The sequence below is a fragment of the Ranitomeya variabilis genome, chromosome 7 (assembly GCF_051348905.1).
Source record: "Ranitomeya variabilis isolate aRanVar5 chromosome 7, aRanVar5.hap1, whole genome shotgun sequence".
Taxonomy (NCBI): Eukaryota; Metazoa; Chordata; class Amphibia; order Anura; family Dendrobatidae; genus Ranitomeya; species Ranitomeya variabilis.
This window is the reverse complement of record NC_135238.1, coordinates 208423784-208447665: the sequence shown is the minus strand read 5'-3', so window position 1 is coordinate 208447665 and position 23882 is coordinate 208423784. Positions and strand designations below refer to the sequence as shown.

At 41.1% G+C, this 23882-nt stretch overlaps 1 protein-coding gene across 1 annotated transcript in view; it reads left to right on the top strand.

Moving 5' to 3' along the window:
* Window positions 1-23882, top strand: part of XIRP2 (xin actin binding repeat containing 2) — a 329976-nt gene that overhangs the window by 270447 nt on the left and 35647 nt on the right. The window contains exons 3-4 of the mRNA XM_077272801.1: window positions 1009-1157; window positions 9162-9287. Coding sequence (XP_077128916.1) covers window positions 1009-1157; window positions 9162-9287 — 275 coding nt within the window. The remainder of the gene's footprint in view (window positions 1-1008; window positions 1158-9161; window positions 9288-23882) is intronic.

The following is a 23882-nucleotide window of genomic DNA, read 5'->3' as shown; positions in this document are numbered from 1 at the left end:
TCTCTCCCTTTGATGTGAGTTCCGGCGGTGAGCCCACATCTTTCCAGGCACATGTCAGCTGTTTTCAAAATCTGACATGTGCCCGGAACAGCCGTAGATGGAATCGCGATCCACCCGTGGCTATTAACTCCATTAAGGAGTTAAAATTTGCAGTAATTCTTGACATACTAACTTTTCTTTACAACTCGTTGCCTAGAAGACCGCCCACTACTGCTGATTAGCTTGTAAGCACTTCTTTGTACCTGGTCTTGATAAAGAGTGAACAGCCTACTTAAGTAATCTTGTCCAGTTTCAAAACAGTGCTAACAAGCTCAATAGAATAGAGCTTGTAAGCACTGCACATGTGCTGCACTCTGCTGTCTAGTAGCGGAGTTTGGTCTCCAAGGCAATGACCTGTAAACAAAAAAAAGAAAAAGAAAAGTGTTACTATCTCAAGGACGGCTGAAAATTTTAATTTGCAGTAAATTGCAAAGCTGCTTGTATTTACGAGCACTATCTGGCAAAATACCAACTTATGAAGAAGGGAATAACCCTTTATTTGAAGCTTTGACATATAATGTACTACGTACTATATTTATTTACATTGCGTGGAGCATGGAGAGCATTAAACAGCTAAAATGTTTTAATATAATAATAATGAGAATTCCTACTGTGCGCTAAATGACTGAAGAAATAAAGGGGTACCTTCACAAGTTCCAGATTTCTTACAACACTAAAGAATTCTGTGTTAATAAATGAAACCTAATCCATCAGACTAAGCAGAGCGTCTTTTCCTATGGAGGAGCCATCATGTTCAATCATTCTTTCATTTCAATGGGCAACATGTAATTCTTCATTTCTCCTCCGGGAGTGCTGCAGGGTAATTGCACTGAAATGAAAATGGTTGTGATTTATTTCCAGACTCTGTGTTTCCTGTACTGTGCGCGTAATATGTGTCCCAAAGTTTTGGTACCATCTCATAATCAATGTTTGTAATGAATATTTACGGTTGAATTTTTTTTTTGCCAGGTATTACAAGAACCAAAAAAGGACCATCAGAGGACACTGCCAAAAGTGGTAATATACCACTGGACTTGCCTGAATCTTTGCCATTAAAAGACAGGATGGCCATGTATCAAGCTGCCACAACTAACAAGGGGAAAACCTCCAGCAGAAATGTAAGTTTCTTCATAATTTTTTTTTCTGTAATTTCTCATATTGTATATAATACAGAAATTATATCATATCGCACAATACAACATATTTTAAACAGCAACATGTAGATATTTATGTAGATACTACAGTTGTGGCCAAAAGTATTGACACCCCTGGAATTCTGTCAGATAATACTCAGTTTCTTCCTGAAAATGATTGTAAACACAAATTCTTTGTTATTATTATCTTCATTTAATTTGTCTTAAATGAAAAAACACAAAAAGAATTGTCCTAAAGCCAAATTGGATATAATTCCACACCAAACATAAAAAAGGGGGTGGACAAAAGTATTGGCACTGTTCGAAAAATCATGTGATGCTTCTCTAATTTGTGTAATTAACAGCACCTGTAACTTACCTGTGGCACCTAACAGGTGTTGGCAATAACTAAATCACACTTGCAGCCAGTTGACATGGATTAAAGTTGACTTAACCTCTGTCCTGTGTCCTTGTGTGTACCACATTGAGCATGGAGAAAAGAAAGAAGACCAAAGAACTGTCTGAAGACTTGAGAAACCAAATTGTGAGGAAGTGTGAGCAATCTCAAGGCTACAAGTCCATCTCCAAAGACCTGAATGTTCCTGTGTCTACCGTGCACAGTGTCATCAAGAAGTTTAAAGCCCATGGCACTGTGGCTAACCTCCCTAGATGTGGACGGAAAAGAAAAATTGACAAGAGATTTCAATGCAAGATTGTGCGGATGTTGGATAAAGAACCTTGACTAACATCCAAACAAGTTCAAGCTGCCCTGCAGTCCGAGGGTACAACAGTGTCAACCCGTACTATCCGTCGGCGTCTGAATGAAAAGGGACTGTATGGTAGGAGACCCAGGAAGACCCCACTTCTTACCCCGAGACAAAAAAAAGCCAGGCTGGAGTTTGCCAAAACTTACCTGAAAAAGCCTAAAACGTTTTGGAAGAATGTTCTCTGGTCAGATGAGACAAAAGTAGAGCTTTTTGGGCAAAGGCATCAACATAGAGTTTACAGGAGAAAAATAGAGGCATTCAAAGAAAAGAACATGGTCCCTACAGTCAAACATGGCGGAGGTTCCCTGATGTTTTGGGGTTGCTTTGCTGCCTCTTGCACTGGACTGCTTGACCGTGTGCATGGCATTATGAAGTCTGAAGACTACCAACAAATTTTGCAGCATAATGTAGGGCCCAGTGTGAGAAAGCTGGGTCTCCCTCAGAGGTCATGGGTCTTTCAGCCGGACAATGACCCAAAACACACTTCAAAAAGCACTAGAAAATGGTTTGAGAGAAAGCACTGGAGACTTCTAAGGTGGCCAGCAATGAGTCCAGACCTGAATCCCATAGAACACCTGTGGAGAGATCTAAAAATGGCAGTTTGGGGAAGGCACCCTTCAAATATCAGGGACCTGGAGCAGTTTGCCAAAGAAGAATGGTCTAAAATTCCAGCAGAGCATTGTAAGAAACTCATTGATGGTTACCGGAAGCGGTTGGTCACAGTTATTTTGGCTAAAGGTTGTGCAACCAAGTATTAGGCTGAGGGTGCCAAAACTTTTGTCTGGCCCATTTTTTGGAGTTTTGTGTGAAATGATCAATGCTTTGCTTTTTGCTTCATTCTCTTTTGTGTTTTTTCATTTAAGACAAATTAAATGAAGATAATAATACCAAAGAATTTGTGATTGCAATCATTTTCAGGAAGAAACTGAGTATTAACTGACAGAATTGCAGGGGTGTCAATACTTTTGGCCACAACTGTAGATGGAGGTCCGATGCTATAGCATCGGGAGGGTAGTAATGTCACGATGGGGGCAGGCATGTGGCGCTGTTGTTGCCTAATAGCATCTTGTGATAATCTAATGACTTTTGCATCAGGGGACTCATGTGCTTGACTCCTACGCTTATATGCATTGTTTTTGTCCCAGCGATACTGTTGCTCTTCAAGAGTCTCATTTTGCCCTTTGTTGTCTTCAACGTTTTGCCTTTGCTGTTTTCCTTTAATTGTCATTGGCGTACTTTTAAGGAGGAGCCATGATGGCGTTGATATTTGCTTTTTAAAGAGGTTTTCCCACAAACAAAAGTTCATTTTAAAAATTGTCTGTGTCTGACCGTGTACCGAACATACCACAGCCCCTGGGCAGGGGAGGAAGCAAAAGACAATACTGACATTACAGCAGGAGATCACAGAGGATACATTTTCTGAGGTAAAATATTTTTTAAAAACCGTCAGTGAAATATTTTACTTCACAAAATAAATCTACTGTGATCCCCTGCTGTAATGTCAGCATTATCTTTTGCTTTCTCCCCTGCCCAGGAGATGTGGTATGCTCCATACACGGTCAGACACAGTCAATTTTTAAAATGGAATGGTACCCTTCCCCTCGACAAGTAGTGGGAATTCCTATTTATTTGCATGGGAATTCAGACCACCTTACCACTGACAGCAGCCTTAAATGGATCCCCTTTTCATAATAGATGCAGGATTCATTGGGGGGATTCGTATCTACTATACATTTATGGCATAAACTGTGTGTCATGGGGAACACCAGGGAGATCACGCAGATCCCACCTCTGCCACCAGTTTGTCGGATGACTCAACACGCTGCCTCCAATCATCAGGACAATTACGCAATTGACTGACAAGTGATGGATGAGGCCACAGCTGCTTCCAGTACTAGACCAGTTATTCAGGAACTCACAGTGAGCGTATCATTAATAATGGCCGATTAGATACCTGTTACAGGGAGCGTATAGCTTCAGGGGTGCGGTTTACAGAACAAGAAGAACGGAGCTTTTAAATTTTATATATTTAATCTGGAAAGGTAGGCAGTGTTTATAAAAAATATACAAAGATGTTACAAAATGGGAACAAAACAATACGGTATATAAAATTACACAGCATAAAAAGGAATAACGAAAGAGAATTACTAACCCTGATGTTTTAGGAATGGCTCATATCTTTATGGAGGGATGCGCTCCAATTAGAAAAATGGAAAACTCTCACAGAGAACTGTGTTTTCCTGAAATGAACAATTACAGAAACCCAAACTCTGTTGTTAATTAGATCAAGGTTATGCCCACACACTTCCCCTTGGTGACCTCATATGGGGGCTGGTTGTGGGACGTGTTAGGTCTTTTTAGAAGTTTATGAGATCCCCAACTTCCAGGATATCTTCGCTCCTGAAGATCCCAGATGGAAGATAGTGTCTACATGTTTCCAGTCACAATTTTACCTTTCTATAGAGATGAAAGATGGCATGGATAGCATTATTCATCTTGCCGATATTAAGTTGGAGGAATTTGGCTGGCCTTACGATGATGTGAGTGAGTGCATTATGTTCATCCCTTCTCTATGACACAGAAAATATATCTGCCTTAAATATTGGATTGATGCAAACCCCAATACATTTATCACTGACCACTGGCTCCAGAAAGTCTGCGGCCAGTGCTTTAAACAGAAGAAGCTCTTGCCTCGGAAGTGTACTTCTCAACCTCTGAATATACGAATCCTAGCCTTGGTGTCTGGTTCTCAGAGCAGATCTCCTGTTGCAATTACCTGGTCATTGCAGGAGGTCCTACTTCAATAAAAGTAAAAGTGTCAGCTCTCTCTTACTTCCCCAGTTATAAATAGTTGTTCACTTCCCCAGTTATAATTAATCCCATATGTTCAATGAGAAGGTGATATGTGATAGAGACGTCTCTATGTATTTTAATTTTTCTTTATAACACTTCGAATATAGCAGAAACATGTGAGATGGGAATACCTCGTAAAATTATATAATTTTACAAATCTTTACCCAAGACATCCTTAGGCTTCAGAACTTTCTATTGACTTACTCCCATTTGTTGCACTACACAGAACCCAAAAAATGCAGTCATAGTTGCAACCCTGTGCTGCCACCTTTCCATAAGTTTGGTTATCAATTGTGGGATTGGGAATGGAAGCTCTAGCTGTCTAGATCATCAAAACCAATGGCTTTATTAGTTATGGATGATGTCCCTTGTGCAACTGCACAGATTGTACATCAGGGTTCCAAAAAAGGAGATCTACTGTCAAATCCTGGGACTTGACAACCCTCCAGGTGAGCAACAATAAGAAGACAGGAGGAACTGTAGAGACTCACAGAAGAAACACCGGGCATCGCTAGTGAGCCCTGCACTTGGGCTGAATTGAATGGCATGAACTTCAGTTCACCAGTCGAGCACTGTAAATTCGCACATACACTTTATTGATACGAGATACATGTTTCTACCTCGGCTTGAAGTCTTATAAGAATCCTGGTCTTGGAGCCCAGATGGAACTGCCTTGGAAGTGCACAGATCACACATCCCCCAGACAACATCTACCAACAATAATCTAAAAAGTAAGACTACATATTATAAGGCCACCATTTTCCCAGTGGTCACCATTAACTTTGATTCCGTTCTGAAAACACTTTTTTGAAAACTATTTTTTTCTCCCAAGTTGACAAATATGGTTAATGTACAGGTTGCCATGTTTTAATGATAGCAAGTAACATGCAATTTTTAAAATGCCAGTTTATCTAGTCTTTAAACATTAAAAGGGTTGTCCATTACCTTGATATTTATGAAATATCCTTAGGATCGGTCATCAATATCTGATAGTGGAGAGGAGGTCTAACAAGCAGTACCCCCATAATCATCTGTTAACAGCTCGGGAGTGGAGTGGATCATCCCTCCATTCATTGTTTAGTAGATGCTCTTGGGTACTGCAGATCAGATCCTGTTAAAGCGAATGGGAGCTGAGCTGCAGTACCCAGGGGCAGCCACTAAACAATGTAGGGGATCAGATAACAGATTGTTGGGTCTGCAGGGTGTTAGACCCCCTCCTCTGAAATTGATGACCTATATAAACCAGTGGTCAATCTCTTGAAGGAAAAGGTGTTTGAACCTGACAATTTCAGTGCGACCAGCTCACTGTTGCTTTCTACCTACAAAACGCAATGTGTGATCAAGCCCAAAGGTTGAGCTTCTGGTCTCACAGCATTACACTGATGTAGCGCCATCTGCTGAGAGAGAAATGACATGCACAAAATAATCAGCATGAGCATGTGCTACAGCCAGACTCATGGCTTGAAGCTCCAAGGTCCTCATGCAAAATCTGTAACAGGGGGCCATCTACAATTTCAATGCTACCAGTATTCTTATATGAAACCAAAGAAATGAGCTGGAGCATAAGTTGGTATACGTGCAATGTGTAAGAACACGTTCGCACTGTGGCCATTTAGCAGAAAAGACTAAGATAAAAAACGAAATTAGCACATATCCTGTAATAAGTAAGTAAGTAGTAATTGTACATATAAATAGCATAGGGCACTCAGTTAACACTTTGACCAAAAAAACGTAAAAGCCATCCCACCGTGTTAAGGTGCACCCCTGTCGGGAAGGTCCTATCCTCTAGTATTAAAACCTCACCTTGTGCCAGCCGACCTCAATGTAGTTGGGGCAGAAAAGGATCTGGGCTTAAAGTTCAGCCAACTGTCCGTGGGAACCTATAAAGTTGAAATGCTGAGCTCAAAAGTGGGTCCACGTCCCTGTTTGTACAAAGTACAAGAAACTACAGGAAAACCAAAGAAATGAGCTGGAGCATAAGTTGGTATACATTCAATGTGTAAGAGCATGTTCATACTTTCTAAACACCAAAATATCTTATCTCAGCCCTGCTGGCACCTGTTATAGAATAACTCTTGACTACATCTGTAAAGTCCACCACACTCTTACTATTTGTTATTGATAAGTTAGGTATGAAAATATTACCAAAATGCCTAAGTGATGGGTTCACTTTCAAAAAAGCCACATCAGACTTTGTTGTATGTAATTTCCACAAATATATATTATGTTAATAAATAATTAGAGCTGAATTATAATGAAACATTTCAAGCAAATAAAATGAATCAAGGGTCAAAGCATTGATAAGATTGACTACTGAGGACACATATCAGACATATTTCCAATATTAAAAATGTTTTCTACCCAAGTGTAAAATTGCAATTTTCTAATAACACTTTATAGATTTATAGATAAAGCTGCAGCTCCGCTTTTGTTATTGGATGCAAATATCTTTTCCTTATTTTTTTTTATGATATGAAATCTCATTTTAATTCTCTGGCTGTGCAGATTTCCCATCTCTTTCTGTACACTCCAAATCCATTAGGAGCAGCCTAATCAACATAGAAATAAGGTAGAGTCGCAATGACTCACTCAGCTAAACCAATTATGATTAGTGGAAGGAGCTGGATGCTGCATTATTGGCAGCTTTATGGACAGGAGATAATAAAACCATCTGAAAAAAAAGTCATTTTCTCTCCTAAATAAACAACTAAAACGTAAAAAAAATCTGCTGATTGCATTACTCTAGAAAGGGAGGTGACGAACAATGTCAGGACGGGTATTTCAGACATCACTTGCAAAGCTCACTACAGAATTTTCCCTTTGCTCAGGTGGCAGTTCTGATGGTTTGTTAATAAGTAGAAAATAGAAAATATTAAAAAATAATCGAACTTTGCATTGAAAGCAAACATTTTCTTAAATCCTCTGCAGCTCCCCCACCGGGAAAATGAAGCATTACATGGTTTCCTTTGAAATGAATGGACTGATTGTGAATTGCATGGACATGCTGGGTCCTTGGGTAACTACGACCCTCTTTTTAGCTACATTGCATTTTTTTTTGCAAATCCAAAATGGCAAGTGCTCAAAACAGCATTTAAACTTAAAGGGTTTGTCCAGACTTGTGTTGAAAGTCGACAGTCACTCCATGTGATTGCAGACTTCTGAATCCTTGCAGCACCAGCACCACATGCAGTCAGGATTCTCCGGTATTGCTCACATATCCGCAGGCATGCGATTTGTATATATGTGGTCATGTGCTGACTAGACATGCTTCACCTCACTCAATACAAGTTCTCAATACATGCCCGGGTGCTAATTGAGTGTCTTCAGCGTGCTTGAAAAATATGTTCAAGTCCCCGCGGTGGCATGTCTCGCGGCTGTTCAACAGTCCTAACAAATGCAGGGATTGTCTAACAAAAAGACAATCCCTGCATTGCAGTTGTCTAACAGCCACGAGACATGCCGCCGCGGGGGCTCAAACATATTTTTTGAGCACGCCGAAGACACTCGATTAGCACCCGGGCATGCTCGGATAACACCTTATCCAAGCACATTCACTCACCACTACTATCTATCCAGTTGAGAGGCAGCTCTCCAAAAATAATTTTGTAAAAAATAGTGGAATCCTTATTAGTCAATGTGGTGACATTTCGGTTCCATCACAGAACATTACTAAGGTTTTATCAGCCACCATATATCTATATCAATAGAATCTACAGTACATGAAATCACTGGTTACCAACATCTTATTATTCCAGACAAAATAAACAAATTTTCAAGATCCATCAATCTGCTCGTCTCGTTTTTACCTCTGTGATGAGACGCGTGGCTGGAAGCTTTTTATTCATCCCCCTCCTACTCTGCTTTATGAACACCCTCCCCGCTCCGAGAGGAAAACCAAATTGGATCAAAATGCTATGAAAAAATGTAGATGGCTTGTCAGCATGACACGGTGATAGGTGATGCATAGGAGCTGTCAGCGGTAATATGTGTAAGCTGCCATTTTCACCGTCTATTTCCTCCTGCCCGACAGCTTGTCTTCTCCATCAGTAATCGCATGGTCACACCATTAGACCGGCTCAGAAATAGGGAAAAATGTTCCATGTTGATTAGTGATTGCTGACTTCATTTTCTTTTTATAAAACGTTGCAGCAAAGGCGGATTGGTTTATACCTCGGAGAACGACTCCATGCATCTTACAGGCATTTTAGACATAACTCCTATTTATTTCCCAATAAAATGTACTGGATGCCGTTGATTAGATTTTAGATCCTATGTGCAGATCTGTTAGAGTCTTTCCCTGTTTTTAGATGAAGTGAATAGAACATATGAAAGTTTTACAATGATAGCATCCACAATTTTAACTTTTTAGATGGCAGAGGAGTCGGAAACTTGCGTGATGCCCGGAGGACTAGCCAGCATGAAGAAGCACTTTGAAACGTCAGACAATGTGACAGCGCGGAGCACGGTATCCCAGTATCAGCACAGATCTTTGAAGGTGAGACCTTTACCAAAGTTTTAAAGTCAATGGGAAACACTTGTTTTGGAAGGTGGATCAGTGGTTAAAATGTACTAATATTCCTTATCATAAATAAGCAACCTGAAAGCTCAATCGCATAAACCGTGTTAGGCCGGTTTCACACGTCCTGATATTTCGGTACCGGAGATGTGCGTGTCCATGTGTCCATCAGTGTACTATGTGCGACACATGTGTGGCAACCGTGAGTCACATCAGTACCACACGGACGGCCGCTGGGGAAGCAGCGCTACAGTAAGCTGTCATCCCTTCTCCCCTGCTCGGCCGGGGAGCAGGGGAGAATGAATGAAAGAAAAGAACAACATGGGATCCTCCTATATTTTTCAACCAACATGGCAAAACTCACTTTTGCCGGCTGCTATTCTCAGGCTCCTAAGGGGCCATGGATATGGGCCCTCCCAGCCTAAAAACAGCAGCCTGCAGCTGCCCAGAAAAGGCACATCTATTAGATGTATCAATTCTGGAGCTTTGCTCGGTTCTTCCCACTTGCCCTGTAGAGGTGACAAGTGGGGTAATGAAGGGTTAATGTCACCTTCCTATTGTAAGGTGACATTAAGCCGGCTTAGTAATGTCAATAAGACACAAATCCATTACTAATCCTATTGTTGTTTAAGGGTTAATAAAACACCACACAGTAAGAAAAAATCTTTTAATGAAATCAAACAAACACAGTTTTGCCATCTTTACTAGACTGCCATGCCAAGCAAAGCACTCGATCTCCTGTAAAAAATGTTGAAATAAAAAACCAACAATATACCCATACCTGTTCGGCGTACAGTGAGTCCCATGCAGTAATCCATATCTATGGGAATGTACAGTTTACAACCAGGAACACTGGTAATGCCACCGCTCCTGGCTGTAAACTACTGGGGAATGAATGAGACGCTGCAGAGACTCAGTAACTAGCGTTGACATCACTGAGTCTGTGCTCGCTGCTTCTCATTCATTTTTTCCGGTTTGGTTTAAAAATATAGGGGGGCCCCATGTTGGTTTTTTCTTTCATTCGTTGTCCCCTGCTCGCGCTGCTGCCGGCAGAGCAGGGAATAATGGATGAAAGCAGCATTCAGCACCACAAGCAGGGGAATAGCAGCACTTACAGTAGCACTGCTTCCCCGGCAGCTGTCCGTGCGCACGGAGGACAGTGTAAAATAAATATACAGTATATATATATATATATATATATATATATATATATATATATATATATACACAGTATATATATATATATACTGTAATATATTTATGTGCTCCTTACAAAATTAGAATATCATCAAAAAGTTAATTTATTTCAGTTCTTCAATACAAAAAGTGAAACTCATATATTATATAGAGTCATTATAAACAGTGATCTATTTCCAGTGTTTATTTCTGTTAATGTTGATGCTTAACCCCTTAACCCCCGGACGGAGTTTTTTTCGGTTTTGCATTTTCATTTTTCGCTCCCCTTCTTCCCAGAGCCATAACTTTTTTATTTTTCTGTCAATATGGCCGTGTGAGGGCTTGATTTTTGCGGGACGAGTTGTTTTTTAAATGACACCATTGATTTTACCATGTCGTGTACTAGAAAACAGGAAAAAAAATTCCAAGTGCGGTAAAATTGCAAAAAAAGTGTAATCCCACACTGGTTTTTTGTTTGACTTTTTACTAGATTTTCTAAATGCTAAAACAGACCTGCCATTATGATTTTCCAGGTCACTACGAGTTCATAGACACCCAACATGTCTAGGTTATATTTTATCTAAGTGGTGAAAAATAATTCCAAACTTTGTAAAAAAAAAAATATATATAAATAAAAAATTGCGCTATTTTATGATACCCATGGCATCTCCATTTTTCGTGATCTCAGATCGGGTGAGGGCTTATTTTTTGCACACTGAGCTGATGTTTGATGATACTATTTTGGTTCAGATATAATCTTTTGATCACCCGTTATTGCATTTTAACGCAATGTCACGGCAACAAAAAAAATGTAATTCTGGAGTTTTGACCTTCAGGTTAATCTTTGTTTTTATTGATATATTGGGCAATTCTGAAAGCTGTGATATCAAATATGTGTATTTTGATTTTTTTATTGTTTTATTTTGAATGGGGTGAAGAGGAGTGATTTGAACTTTTATATTTTTTTATATTTTTAAAAACTTTTTTTTTTACTTTTGGCATGCTTCAAAAGTCTCCATAGGAGACTAGACGCTACCATAGCTCGATTGGCTCTGCGACATAGATGTGACGATCAGATAGCCTCTATATAGAAAAATTACTCACTTGCAATGAGTGCCGACCACTGGTTGGTGCTCAAAGCAACTCGGCACTAACAACCATAGAGGTCTCCAGGAGACCTCCAGTTGTAATATCAACACACCGATGACCCGCGATTATGTGATGGGGGTCACCGGTGGGCGGATTTCCGGCGTGATTGCCAGAAATACATGTGAAATGCCGCTGTCATCATTTGACAGTGGCATTTAACTGGTTAATTGCTGCTTGTAGATCGCAATTTCACCTGTGGCTATTCCGGGTACATATCAGCTGTTCCGAGCTTTACCGTGCTCCCAAACAGTAGTTTTCCCCCACACATGGAGTATAGCCATGCTCAGGAGAAATTGGACAACAAATATTGGGGTCCATTTTCTTTTTTACCCTTTTGAAAATAAAGAAATTTGGGTTTCAATTAAAAATTTTTGAAAAAAAAGTTAAATGTTCAGTTTTTCCTTCTACATTGCAAAAATTCCTGTGAAGCACCTGAAGAGTTAATAAACTTCTAGAATGTGGTTTTGAGCAGTTTTTAGAATTGTGTAAATTTGGGGTATTTTCTGTGATATAGGCCCCTCATTTCAAATGTGATGTGTTCCTTAAAAATTGGTTATATACATTTTGGTGTAAAAATGAGGAATTGTTAGTCAACTTTAACCCTTCTAACCTCCTATTAAAAAAAAAATGTTTCAGAAATTGTGCTGATGTAAAGTAGACATGTGGGAAATGTTATTGATTAGCTATTTTATATGACATAACCCTCTGGTTTAAGGGCATAAAAATTAAAAGTTTGAAAATTTCAAAATTTGATAAATTTTTGTCAAATTTCAGATTTTTTCACAAATAAACACAATGCATATAAAACAAATTTTACAACTATCATGAAGTACAATATATCATGAGCAAACATTCTCCGAATCAGTGGGAACCATTGAAGCGTTCCAGACTTATTACCGCATAAAATGACTCTGGTCAGAATTGTAAAATTAGTTCTGGTCGTGAAGATGAAAACATGCTTGGATTGTGAAGTGGTTACTCTTACACATTTTTTAAAAAAAAATTCAAGTAAAATCCTTGCAGTTCTTACTTTGCTTTCTATGTCTAAAATTAGGCTGACACTTCAGGTCTATGGAGATCATTTGTCAGCAGTCATCCCATTATCACAGGCGGGATTACAATGAAACATAACAATCAAATATAGATATGTCTAGATAGTTGCAGATTTCTGCTTTTAGCAGAATAATTCAGACATAATGGGAGAAAGAATTGTTTTATTGGACCCCGACCACTGGATAAACATCATGCAAATTTACAGCTCTGGCAAAAATTAAGAGACCAAGTAGAAATCTTCTAAGATTGTTGCTCTTTACCATGTCACCACTCTCAATGGACTATTGTTTGGTTCTGTTCTTTTATTTTATCCCTAATTTCCCCTTTGTTCTATTGTATCCAAGTTCACCTCCTCCCTTCCCCCCTTTTTTCTTCCCTTTTTTCCTTTCCTCTTTTCCCCACTATCCTGTCTAATGTTGTATTATTATCCTTCATGTAGTTTCATATAGTTTATATAGTATTTTTCATCATACTCCAATAACATTATATATGTTGAATTTCAACTCATGTTATATTGTCGCATATAACCTGTTCTCTTATTCTGATATTGTAAAATTTCCCCAAATAAAAAATTATTGAAATAAAGTAAATAAATAAATAAATATACCTATAAAGTGAAAAATCAGACAAACTGAACATTTTGCAGTGGTCTGTTAATTTTTGCCAGAGCTGTATTTGCTCATCTTTCCTGGGGACTTGTAATTTTCTATATTTAAAAGTTTTCTATAATAATTTATTCATAAAAACAATTCTTCCTCCCTTGTTTCTTTAGGAGTTGGTTCCTTATCTTTCTGTTCTCGTCTCTTTCACTAAATAGAGTAACTTTTGCCGTATGGCCAAGTCCATTATGCCTATGCAACGTCCTTAAGAAGTCATAATCATTAGATTTCTTCGTTGCCGTACCGTAGACACTTTAACCACCAAGAAAATGTTGTTTCGTATAAGAAGAGTTTTCTTGACATTATTGCTTCATTATCATACATCTCTGTAAATCGTCACTGGAGATAATGATGGTGGAATCTGTGAATAGTCTTATAATAAAGCTCATCAGACTACGTATAGAAGCTACATAATGAGAAATGATAATTGGGAGTTAAGAAGATGCATTTATGATAATACAGAAGATGTGACGGTCTATATCGTCGAAGTCTGTAATGGTGAATAAAGAATTCAGATTAAAAAAAGATTATATTCAAAGTCAAAGCCGGGTCAATTAGTCTCTGCAGTTGAAAGACATATATATATTAAAGCTATGAATAAATTTGTTCTTTTCCAAAGGTTTTTAGGAGAAAGTCATTTCGGAATGCTGACAGTGAACCACTGCGGTTCTTTGGTCCCACCATTCCGAGATCCAACCTACCATAGACAAATTCTAGTAAACAAAACTCTGTGTCTGAAACCAATTCTTTCTCGAGCTAGTTTTTAACATATATTCAGTAAAAAGAAAGGCCATGTTTTTAAAAGGTTGTGACTTTCTTCTCACACTTTACACAACTATTCTGCAAAAAGATTCCTCTATTTTCATTCTTATTATCAATGTATAGATAGTTTTAATTTGCGTTTTTATATTAATTGACACGTGAACATCGTGTTCGGGATGCGATATTAGAATATCATATGTAGTGATCTATCAATATTGGTGATCGAAGGGTTTTCCCAGCTCAAAAAGAGATGAAATATTATTGTTGTATGCCTCGACTTCATGACATAGAGGATCATGAAGAAGACTTGTAATATGCTCATTTTAATTGAAAACTTTAAAAATAGATTATACTACCACTGTGACGTGGATTTTCAAAGTAAGCATAAGTGCATCATCAGGGCCGAGAGATCTAATATATAATGTATGCAGTCTGTATATAGAAATCTGGTGACAGATCCACTTTAAAGCCTATTGATTGTATGATAAGCTTTGCAGGAAAGAAATGTGGAAGCACAACATGATCATTAAGCAGCAAGAATATCTTGCCATTCTTCAATCCTTACCCTGGGCCAAAAGGAGTTTTCCCAAGATCGCAACCTTTCACCTATCCATATTATAGGTGGGGGTCACGGTATTGGACTATCTCTATCAGTCCCGTAGACTTGGAATGGAGAGTCAGTGGTCACGCTCAACTTCTGCTTCATTCATTCCCAATGGGAGCACAGGACAAACCTTTGATACACCAGGGAAATGTGCAAAAATATCAAACACCAGTATGTCATTTTTATAGTCAATGTCTACCCAAAATGGAAAAATTTAGTTCTGCCTGGAATTTTGACTTACTTATCTAGAGAAAGGCAAAAGAGGTTTTCTCTGATGAGAACCATTTGCAGGATAGCTGGGGTCACAGTGGTCGGACCTCCAATGATCAAGAAGTTATTCGGACCACAAATGATCAAGAAGTTATCTCTTGTCCAAAGGACAAAAACAAACCAGACTAAAGATAATCTGTCACTAGGCTTTCTCTGCTCCGTCTAGAAGTATCATAATGCAGGGACAAAATCCACGATTGTTGGGTCAGTCACAATATCTGCACACGGCATCTTTTTCAGGTAAATTCCGCCAAGAATCTGTTTGAATAGGTGTCAAAAATATGGCCAATAAAATTAACAAAGTGCCCAGCTAAATGAAATTGCTGTGCACATGTTCCATCTTATGTCACTTCTTTAACTGCTTCAGTGTTCGGAAACATTGAAGTGATTAAGAGAAGTGACATGCACCCATTCTTCACACTGTTTCCATTGGGAAAACGGCCAGCAATGGAGTTAACGCAAGAACGACGAAAAAGCCGACTTATGAAAATGACCACCATCGTTTTCCTAAAGTGGCTTGGCCTGAGAAACTTAGTGGCTGCACTGGCATCTAAATGATGCCGAATGAGTATATCCTTCCTGGACTTTTTTGCTGTAGTTTTGCTAAAACACTTTTAGGGTATGTGCACACTCAGGCTATTTGCTGAGTTTTTGACACAGAAACTGAATGGCAACTTTCCAAATCCTCCTCAAAACTTTTAAAAAAAACTTGGTGTTTTCATTTATGTTTCTTTGTGTGCAAATACCCTTATATGTGGCTTCTCATGGGTGAGCTCCAGCCAGGTAATCCTCACTATTCATGAGCTCTAGGTAGCTTTCTGCCTATGCACAGTGCATCAGTGCATGCAGAAAGCAATCAATGGTGTGGATAGATTTATACAGAACTCATCATTGAGAGAACTAGCGAAACCAAATCAGATAAAGTAGTGATTATATCAAAACTACAGCAAGAAGCCCTGTAAATGACAGAGCGATGGAATCATTTTATGCTGCCCCAAGATTAAGAGGCATAAACTTATCATCTGACAGCCTTTAATTGCTTCACTCCTATTGTGCCTCGGCAAGCAAATGCTAAAATCTCCCATACCTTAGTACATCTGCCAAAGTGTGGGTGAGCTGCTTTACTTGTGTTTTTCCAAACTAGCTTAAGGGTATATTCTCACAGGGCTGATACGTAAATTGGATGAGATTTTAACAGATCACGCCAATACTCTATGAAATAAATTCTAGCACAATCAAATTGGCCTGTGTGGCAGATCTCACATCTGCAGCTTGTCCATTTATTTTATGGATTTTCATTTCAGATCTCACCTCTTCCAATGAGCGGGTGAAATCCAAAAGTCAATCCTCACCTTATGTTTAACCCCTTAGTGACAGAGCCAATTTGGTACTTAATGACCGAGACAATTTTTACAATTCTGACCACTGTCACTTTATGAGGTTATAACTCTGAAACGCTTTATCGGATCCCGCTGATTCTGAGACCGTTTTTTCGTGGCATATTGTACTTCAAGTTAGTGGTAACATTTCTTCGATATTACTTGCGATTATTTATGAAAAAAATGGAAATATGGCGAAAATTTTTAAAATTTTGCAATTTTTAAACTTTGAATTTGTATGCCCTTAAATCAGAGAGATATGTCACGAAAAATAGTTAATAAATAACATTTCCTACATGTCCACTTTACATCAGCATAATTTTGGAAACAAATGTTTTTTTTTGTTAGGGAGTTATAAGGGTTAAAAGTTGACCAGCAATTTCTCATTTTTACAACACCATGTTTTTTTTAGGGACCACATCACCTTTGAAGTCATTTTGAGGGGTCTATATGATAGAAAATAACCAAGTGTGACACCATTCTAAAAACTGCACCCCTCAAGCTGCTCAAAACCACATTCAAGAAGTTTATTAACCCTTTACGTACTTCACAGGAACTGAAACAATGTGGAAGAAAAAAATGAACATTTAACTTTTTTTTGCAAACATTTTAATTCAGAACAATTTTTTTTAATTTTCACAAGTGTAAAAACAGAAATTTAACCACAAAAGTTGTTGTGCAATTTCTCCTGAGTACGTCGATACCCCATATGAGGGGGTAAACCACTGTTTGGGCTCACCGCAGAGCTTAGAAGTGAAGGAGCACCGTTTGACTTTTTCAATGCAGAATTGGCTGGAATTGAGATCGGATGCCATGTCGCGTTTGGAGAGCCCCTAATGTGCCTAAACAGTGGAAAACCCCCACAAGTGACACCATTTTGGAAACTAGACCCCTTAAGGAACTTATCTAGATGTGTGGTGAGCACTTTGAACCCCCAAGTGCTTCACAGAAGTTTATAATGTAGAGCTGTGAAAATAAAAAAATCAAATTTTTTCTACAAAAATGATCTTTTTGCCCCCAAATTTTTATTTTCACAAGGGTAACAGGAGAAATTAGACCACAAAAGTTGTTGTGCAATTTCTCCTGAGTACGTCGATACCCCATATGTGGGGGTAAACCACTGTTTGGGCGCACCGCAGAGCTTGGAAGAGAAGGAGTGTCGTTTTACTTTTTCAATGTAGAATTGGCTGGAATTGAGATCGGACGCCATGTCACGTTTGGAGAGCCCCTGATGTGCCTAAACAGTGGAAACCCCCCACAAGTGATACCATTTTGGAAACTAGACCCCTTAAGGAACTTATCTAGATGTGTAGTGAGCACTTTAAACCCCCAAGTGCTTCACAGAAGTTTATAACGTAGAACCGTGAAAATAAAAAAATCAAATTTTTTCTACAAAAATGATCTTTTTGCCTCCAAATTTTTATTTTACCAAGGGTAACAGGAGAAAATGGACCCCAGAAGTTGTTGTAGAATTTGTCCTGAGTACGCCGACACCACATATGTGGGGGTAAACCACTGTTTGGGCGCATGGCTGAGCTCGGAAGCAAAGGAGCGCCATTTGACTTTTCAATGCAAAATTGACTGGAATTGAGATCGGACGCCATGTCGCATTTGGAGAGCCCCTGATGTGCCTAAACAGTAGAAACCCCCCAAAAGTGACCCCATTTTGGAAACTAGACCCCCCATGGAACTTATCTAGATGTGTAGTGAGAACTTTGAATGCCCAAGTGCATCACAGAAGTTTATAATGCAGAGTCGTGAAAATAAAAAATATATTTTTTTTAACAAAAAAGATTATTTAGCCCCCAACTTTTTATTTTCACAAGGGTAACAAGAGAAATTGGACCCCAAAAGTTGTTGTCCAATTTGTCCTGAGTATGCTGGTACCCCATATGTGGGGGTAAACCACTGTTTGGGCGCATGGCTGAGCTCGGAAGGGAAGGAGTGCCGTTTTGGAATGCAGACTTTGATAGAATTGTCTGCTGGCGTTGTGTTGCGTTTGCAGACCCCTAATGTACCTAAACAGTAGAAACCCCCAACAAGTGACCCCGTTTTGGAAAATAGACCCCCCAAGGAACTTATCTAGATATGTGGTGAGAACTTTGAATGCCCAAGTGCTTCACAGAAGTTTATAATGCAGAGTAGTGAAAATAAAAAATATATTTTTTTCCCACAAAAAAGATTTTTTAGCCCCCAAATTTTTATTATCACAAGGGAAACAAGAGAAATTGGACCCCAAAAGTTGTTGTCCAATTTGTCCTGAGTATGCTGGTACCCAATATGTGGGGGTAAACCACTGTTTGGGCGCACGGCAGAGCTCAGAAGGGAAGGAGCGCCATTTTGGAATGCAGGCTTTGATAGAATGGTCTGTGGGCATTATGTTGCGTTTGCAGAGCCACTGATGTACCTAAACAGTAGAAACCCCCCAAAGTGACCCCATTTTGGAAACTAGACCCCCCAAGGAACTTATCTAGATATGTGGTGAGAACTTTGAATGCCCAAGTGCTTCACAGAAGTTTATAATGCAGAGTAGTGAAAATAGAAAATATTTTTTTTTTCCACAAAAAAGATTTTTTAGCCCCCAAGTTTTTATTTTCACAAGGGTAACAAGAGAAATTAGACACCAATATTTGTTCTCCAATTTGTCCTGAGTATGCTGGTACCCCATATGTGGGGGTAAACCACTGTTTGGGCACACGGCAGAGCTCGGAAGAGAAGGAGCGCCATTTTGGAATTCAGACTTTGATAGAATTGTCTGTGGGTGTTATGTTGCGTTTGCAGAGCCCCTGATGTACCTAAACAGTAGAAACCCCCCACAAGTGACCAAATTTTGGAAACTAGACCCCCTAAGGAACTTATCTAGATATGTGGTGAGAACTTTGAATGCTCAAGTGCTTCACAGAAGTTTATAATGCAGAGTAGTGAAAATAAAAAATATTTTTTTCCCACAAAAAAGATTTTTAGCCCCCAAGTTTTTATTTTCACAAGGTTAACAGGGGAAATTAGACCCCAAAAGTTGTTGTCCAATTTATCCCGAGTACGCTGATGCCCCATATGTGGGGGTAAACCACTGTTTGGGCGCATGGCAGAGCTCAGAAGGGAGGGAGCACCATTTGACTTTTTTAGCGCAAAATTGTCTGTCGTGTTTGGAGACCCCCTGATGTACCTAAACAGTGGAAACCCCCCAATTCTAAATCCAACCCTAACTCCAACACACCCCTAACCCTAATCTCAACCCGGTCCATAATCCTAATCACAACCCTAACGATAATCACAACCCTAACCCCAAAACAGCCCTAATCTCAACTCTAACCATAACCCTAATCAAAACCCTAAATCCAACACACCCCTAACCCTAATCTCAACCCTAACCTCAAACCTAACCCTAATCCCAATACACCCCTAACCCTAATCCCAACTCTAACCTTAACCCTAATCCCAACCCTAACCCTAATCCCAACCCTAATCCCAAACGTAACCCTAATCCCAACCGTAACCCTAATACCAACCCTAATCCAAACCCTAACCCTAATCCCAACTCTATCCCTAACTTTAGCCCCAACCCTAACCCTAACCCTAATTTTAGCCCCAACCCTAGCCCTAACCCTAACTTTAGCCCCAATCCTAACCCTAAATTTAACCCTAACACTAGCCCTAACTTTAGCCCCAACCCTAACCCTAAGGCTACTTTCACACTTGCGTCATGTGGCATCCGTCACAATCCGTCATTTTGGACAAAAAACGGATCCTGAAAATGTGCCCACAGGATGCCTTTTTTGCCCATAGACTTGTATTACCGACGGATGGCCACACGTCGCGTCCATTGTGCACTGGATCCGTTGTGTTTTGGCGGACCGTTGTCACAAAAAAAGTTCAATGTAACCTTTTTTTTGTACGTCGCGTCCGCCATTTCCACGCATGCGTGGCCGTTACTCTGCCCCCTCCTCCCCAAGACATAGACTGGGCAGCGGATGCGTTGAAACTGCATCCACTGCCCATGTTGTGCACAATTTTCACAACATGCGTAGTACGTCGGGCTGAGGCATTGCGACCGCCCCGTACCGACGCAAGTGTGAAAGAAGCCTAAGGCTACTTTCACACTAGCGTCGTACTCGGCCCATCGCAGTGTGTCGGGCCGACGTACCGACGCTAGCGTTGTAAGTGCCGCACAATGGGTGCAGAGGATGCTGTTTTTTTCAACGCATCCGCTGCCCCATTGTGAGGTGCGGGGAGGCGGGGGCGGAGTTCCGTCCGCGCATGCGCGGTTGGAAATGGCGGACACGTCGCACAAAAAAAGTTACATGTAGCATTTTTTTGTGCCGACGGTCCGCCAAAGCACGACGCATCCGTCGCACGACGGATGCGACGTGTGGCAATCCGTCGCAATGTGTCGCTAATGCAAGTCAATGGAGAAAAAAACGCATCCTGCAAGCACTTTTGCAGGATGCGTTTTTTCTCCAACGACGCATTGCGACGGAAGCCAAAAAACACTAGTGTGAAAGTAGCCTAACCCTAACCCTAACCCTAGCCCTAAATTTAGCCCCAACCCTAGCCCTAGCCCTAACCCTAACCCTAACCCTAACCCTAGCCCTAACCCTAACCCTAACCCTAGCCCTAACTCTAACCCTAATTTTAGCCCCAACACGTCTCTCCTGCCGGCCGGCAGATGGCAGCAGATGGCGGGCGCACTGCGCATGCGCCCGCCATTTTCTTTGCAGAGGAAGAAGCCGGCCGGCAAGAGGAGACGCAGGAGGACTCGGGGACACCGGGTGAGTATGATAGGGTCACCGAATCCCCCTATTTCTCTGTCCTCTGATGGGCGATCACATCAGAGGACAGAGAATTACAGATCGCTTTTTTTTTTTTTTTTGCGGTCGCCGGTAAGCAGTTAATTACCGGCGATCGCAAAGCAGGGGTCGGTAAAAACCGACCCCGATCATGTTCTTTGGGGTCTCGGCTACCCCCGGCAGCCGAGACTCCAAAGATCTTCCGGGTGCCGGGCGGCCGGCGCACTGCGCATGCGCCCGCCATTTTTTCCCAGAAAAAAGATGGCGGCGCCCATTGGGAGCCACGAGGAGCCCCGGGGGAGATAGGTGAGTATTGGGGGGCTATTGGGGGCCATCGGGGACACTATTTCTCTGTCCTCCGATGTGCGATCACATCGGAGGACAGAGAAATTAAATGGCAAATCGTGTTTTTTTTTTTGTTGTTGTGACCGCCGGTAAACGGTTAATTACCGGCGATCGCAACTCGGGGGTCGATAAAAACCCCCCGAATCATGTTCTCTAGGGTCTCGGCTACCCTCGGCAACCGAGACCCCAGAGAAAATCCGACTCTGGGGGGCGCTATTCACTTTTTCCACAGCGCCGTTAATTAACGGCGCTGTGGTTTAAAGGGAACCTGTCACCACGTTTTTGGAAGATGGGATAAAAATAGCGTTAAATAGGGGCAGAGGTGGGCGTTACATTAGTGTGTGTGTTATGCGTTTATTACCCACCTAAGTTGCCGAAATAACTTTGCAAAGTCTCCGTTTTCGCCTGTCAATCAGGCTGGTCAGGTCGCATGGGCGTTGTCTTCCCCCAGATTTGGCGTAGTTTTCCGTTGGTGGCGTAGTGGTGTGCGCATGCCCAAAGTCCGGAATCCTCTTCCAGGGGATTTAAAATAGCGCGGTGTTCGTTATTGCATTGGTGATCGGTGGGCGCGGCCATCTTCCTTTGGCCGCGCGTGCGCAGAAGCGGCGCTCTGCTGGCCGCGGCTTCAGGAAAATGGCCGCCGCGATATCCATCTGCGCACGCGCGGCATCCCGCGGCCATTTTCCTGAAGCCGCGGCCAGCAGAGCGCCGCTTCTGCGCACGCGCGGCCAAAGGAAGATGGCCGCGCCCACCGATCACCAATGCAATAACGAACACCGCGCTATTTTAAATCCCCTGGAAGAGGATTCCGGACTTTGGGCATGCGCACACCACTACGCCACCAACGGAAAACTACGCCAAATCTGGGTGAAGACACCACGCCCATGTGACCTGACCAGCCTGATTGACAGGCGAAAACGGAGACTTTGCAAAGTTATTTCGGCAACTTAGGTGGGTAATAAACGCATAACACACACACTAATGTAACGCCCACCTCTGCCACTATTTAACGCTATTTTTATCCCATCTTCCAAAAACGTGGTGACAGGTTCCCTTTAAGTACCCTTAACTGCCGCCGTTAAAAGGCGTATCGGCAGTCGTTAAGGGGTTAATGGCTCTGTCGGAGTTACATCCAAACCCCCACAAAATAGGATTTGAACATATGCACCGTAGGGATTTCACTCGTTGGTTATCGCCAGATTAACACAAGCAAGAAACTTCTTAGTGCAAACAGGAAAGTTTATTGGACTTCATAAACTTTCAACATAAGGGAAACAAATGCCCTTTTCTTCGGCATAAAGGTAAACCAAAAACAAACAGAATATAAACAGTCGATATAAAAGCATGGGTTTGTCTCACTTGTTCTTAGTCTCTGGCAGGGACAAAACAACTCCACAGGCCTTTCCACCTCCGCTCACAGACAACGGGTGAGTCAGCTGGACTGCCTTAAATAGGACAATCCAAGGCCTCCAACTGCAGGTAGAGGAACGGCCAGGCCCACCCAGCTCCAGTGGACATTCCTAAAATCCAGACCCAAAATCTGTGCCCATGAAAAGCCTTTCAGCACTATCCGTGCTGGTGCCTGCTTTTCAGGTTTCACATCACCAAGGCTAGGCATTTTGGTGACACAGGCACTCCATCCAGGACTTGTCAAGCTGCAACCTTACAGCACTGCCAGGCCCTATGACAGTCAGGATGCAGACAGAGTCGCCATGTGCTTTGTTGTGCATAATTTTCAGCTGTATACACCTATTGAAGGTGGTAACCAAGACACAGTCAACTACATCTTGCTGCCTACCTCAATTATTTGTATATGGCCAAAAATGGTGTACGACACAGCACATGGTGAGTCCATCTGCATCATTACTGTCAGTGGCCTCATCTGCAAAAACACATGAATCCCTTTTGCAGAGGTTCAGACTTAAGACACTGAGGAGCCACAAAACATAGGGTAAAACGTGAACAGAGCTTTATCTGCAAGTCATTCATGTGGATTTTGCAGCGGATTCCCTATGGATTTTGCCACAAATGTGCTGAAACTACAAAATGCATCTTCTCTGTTGCAGTAGGGTCCCAAGTGGATGGACCCTCATCAGGACAACCACCATTGCCGCAGGTGAATTGTGATATTATATGCCGGTCACCAAAATGACTGTTGAATTGGGAGGTGATTTTATCTAGAGCCTTTCTATGCACAATAATATTCTATACCTTCCCCTATACATTATATTATATACGGTGCTCCTTTGTGATTGGCTTAGCCCCTCTAACAAGTCATTCATTAAGGTAATATTGATAATGATCTCTTGTCTTTTAGTCTATTAGTCGTTATGCTCTGTAGAGGAGGATGTAGATCACGTCACCTAATCAAACTGTGATTGTCATTCATT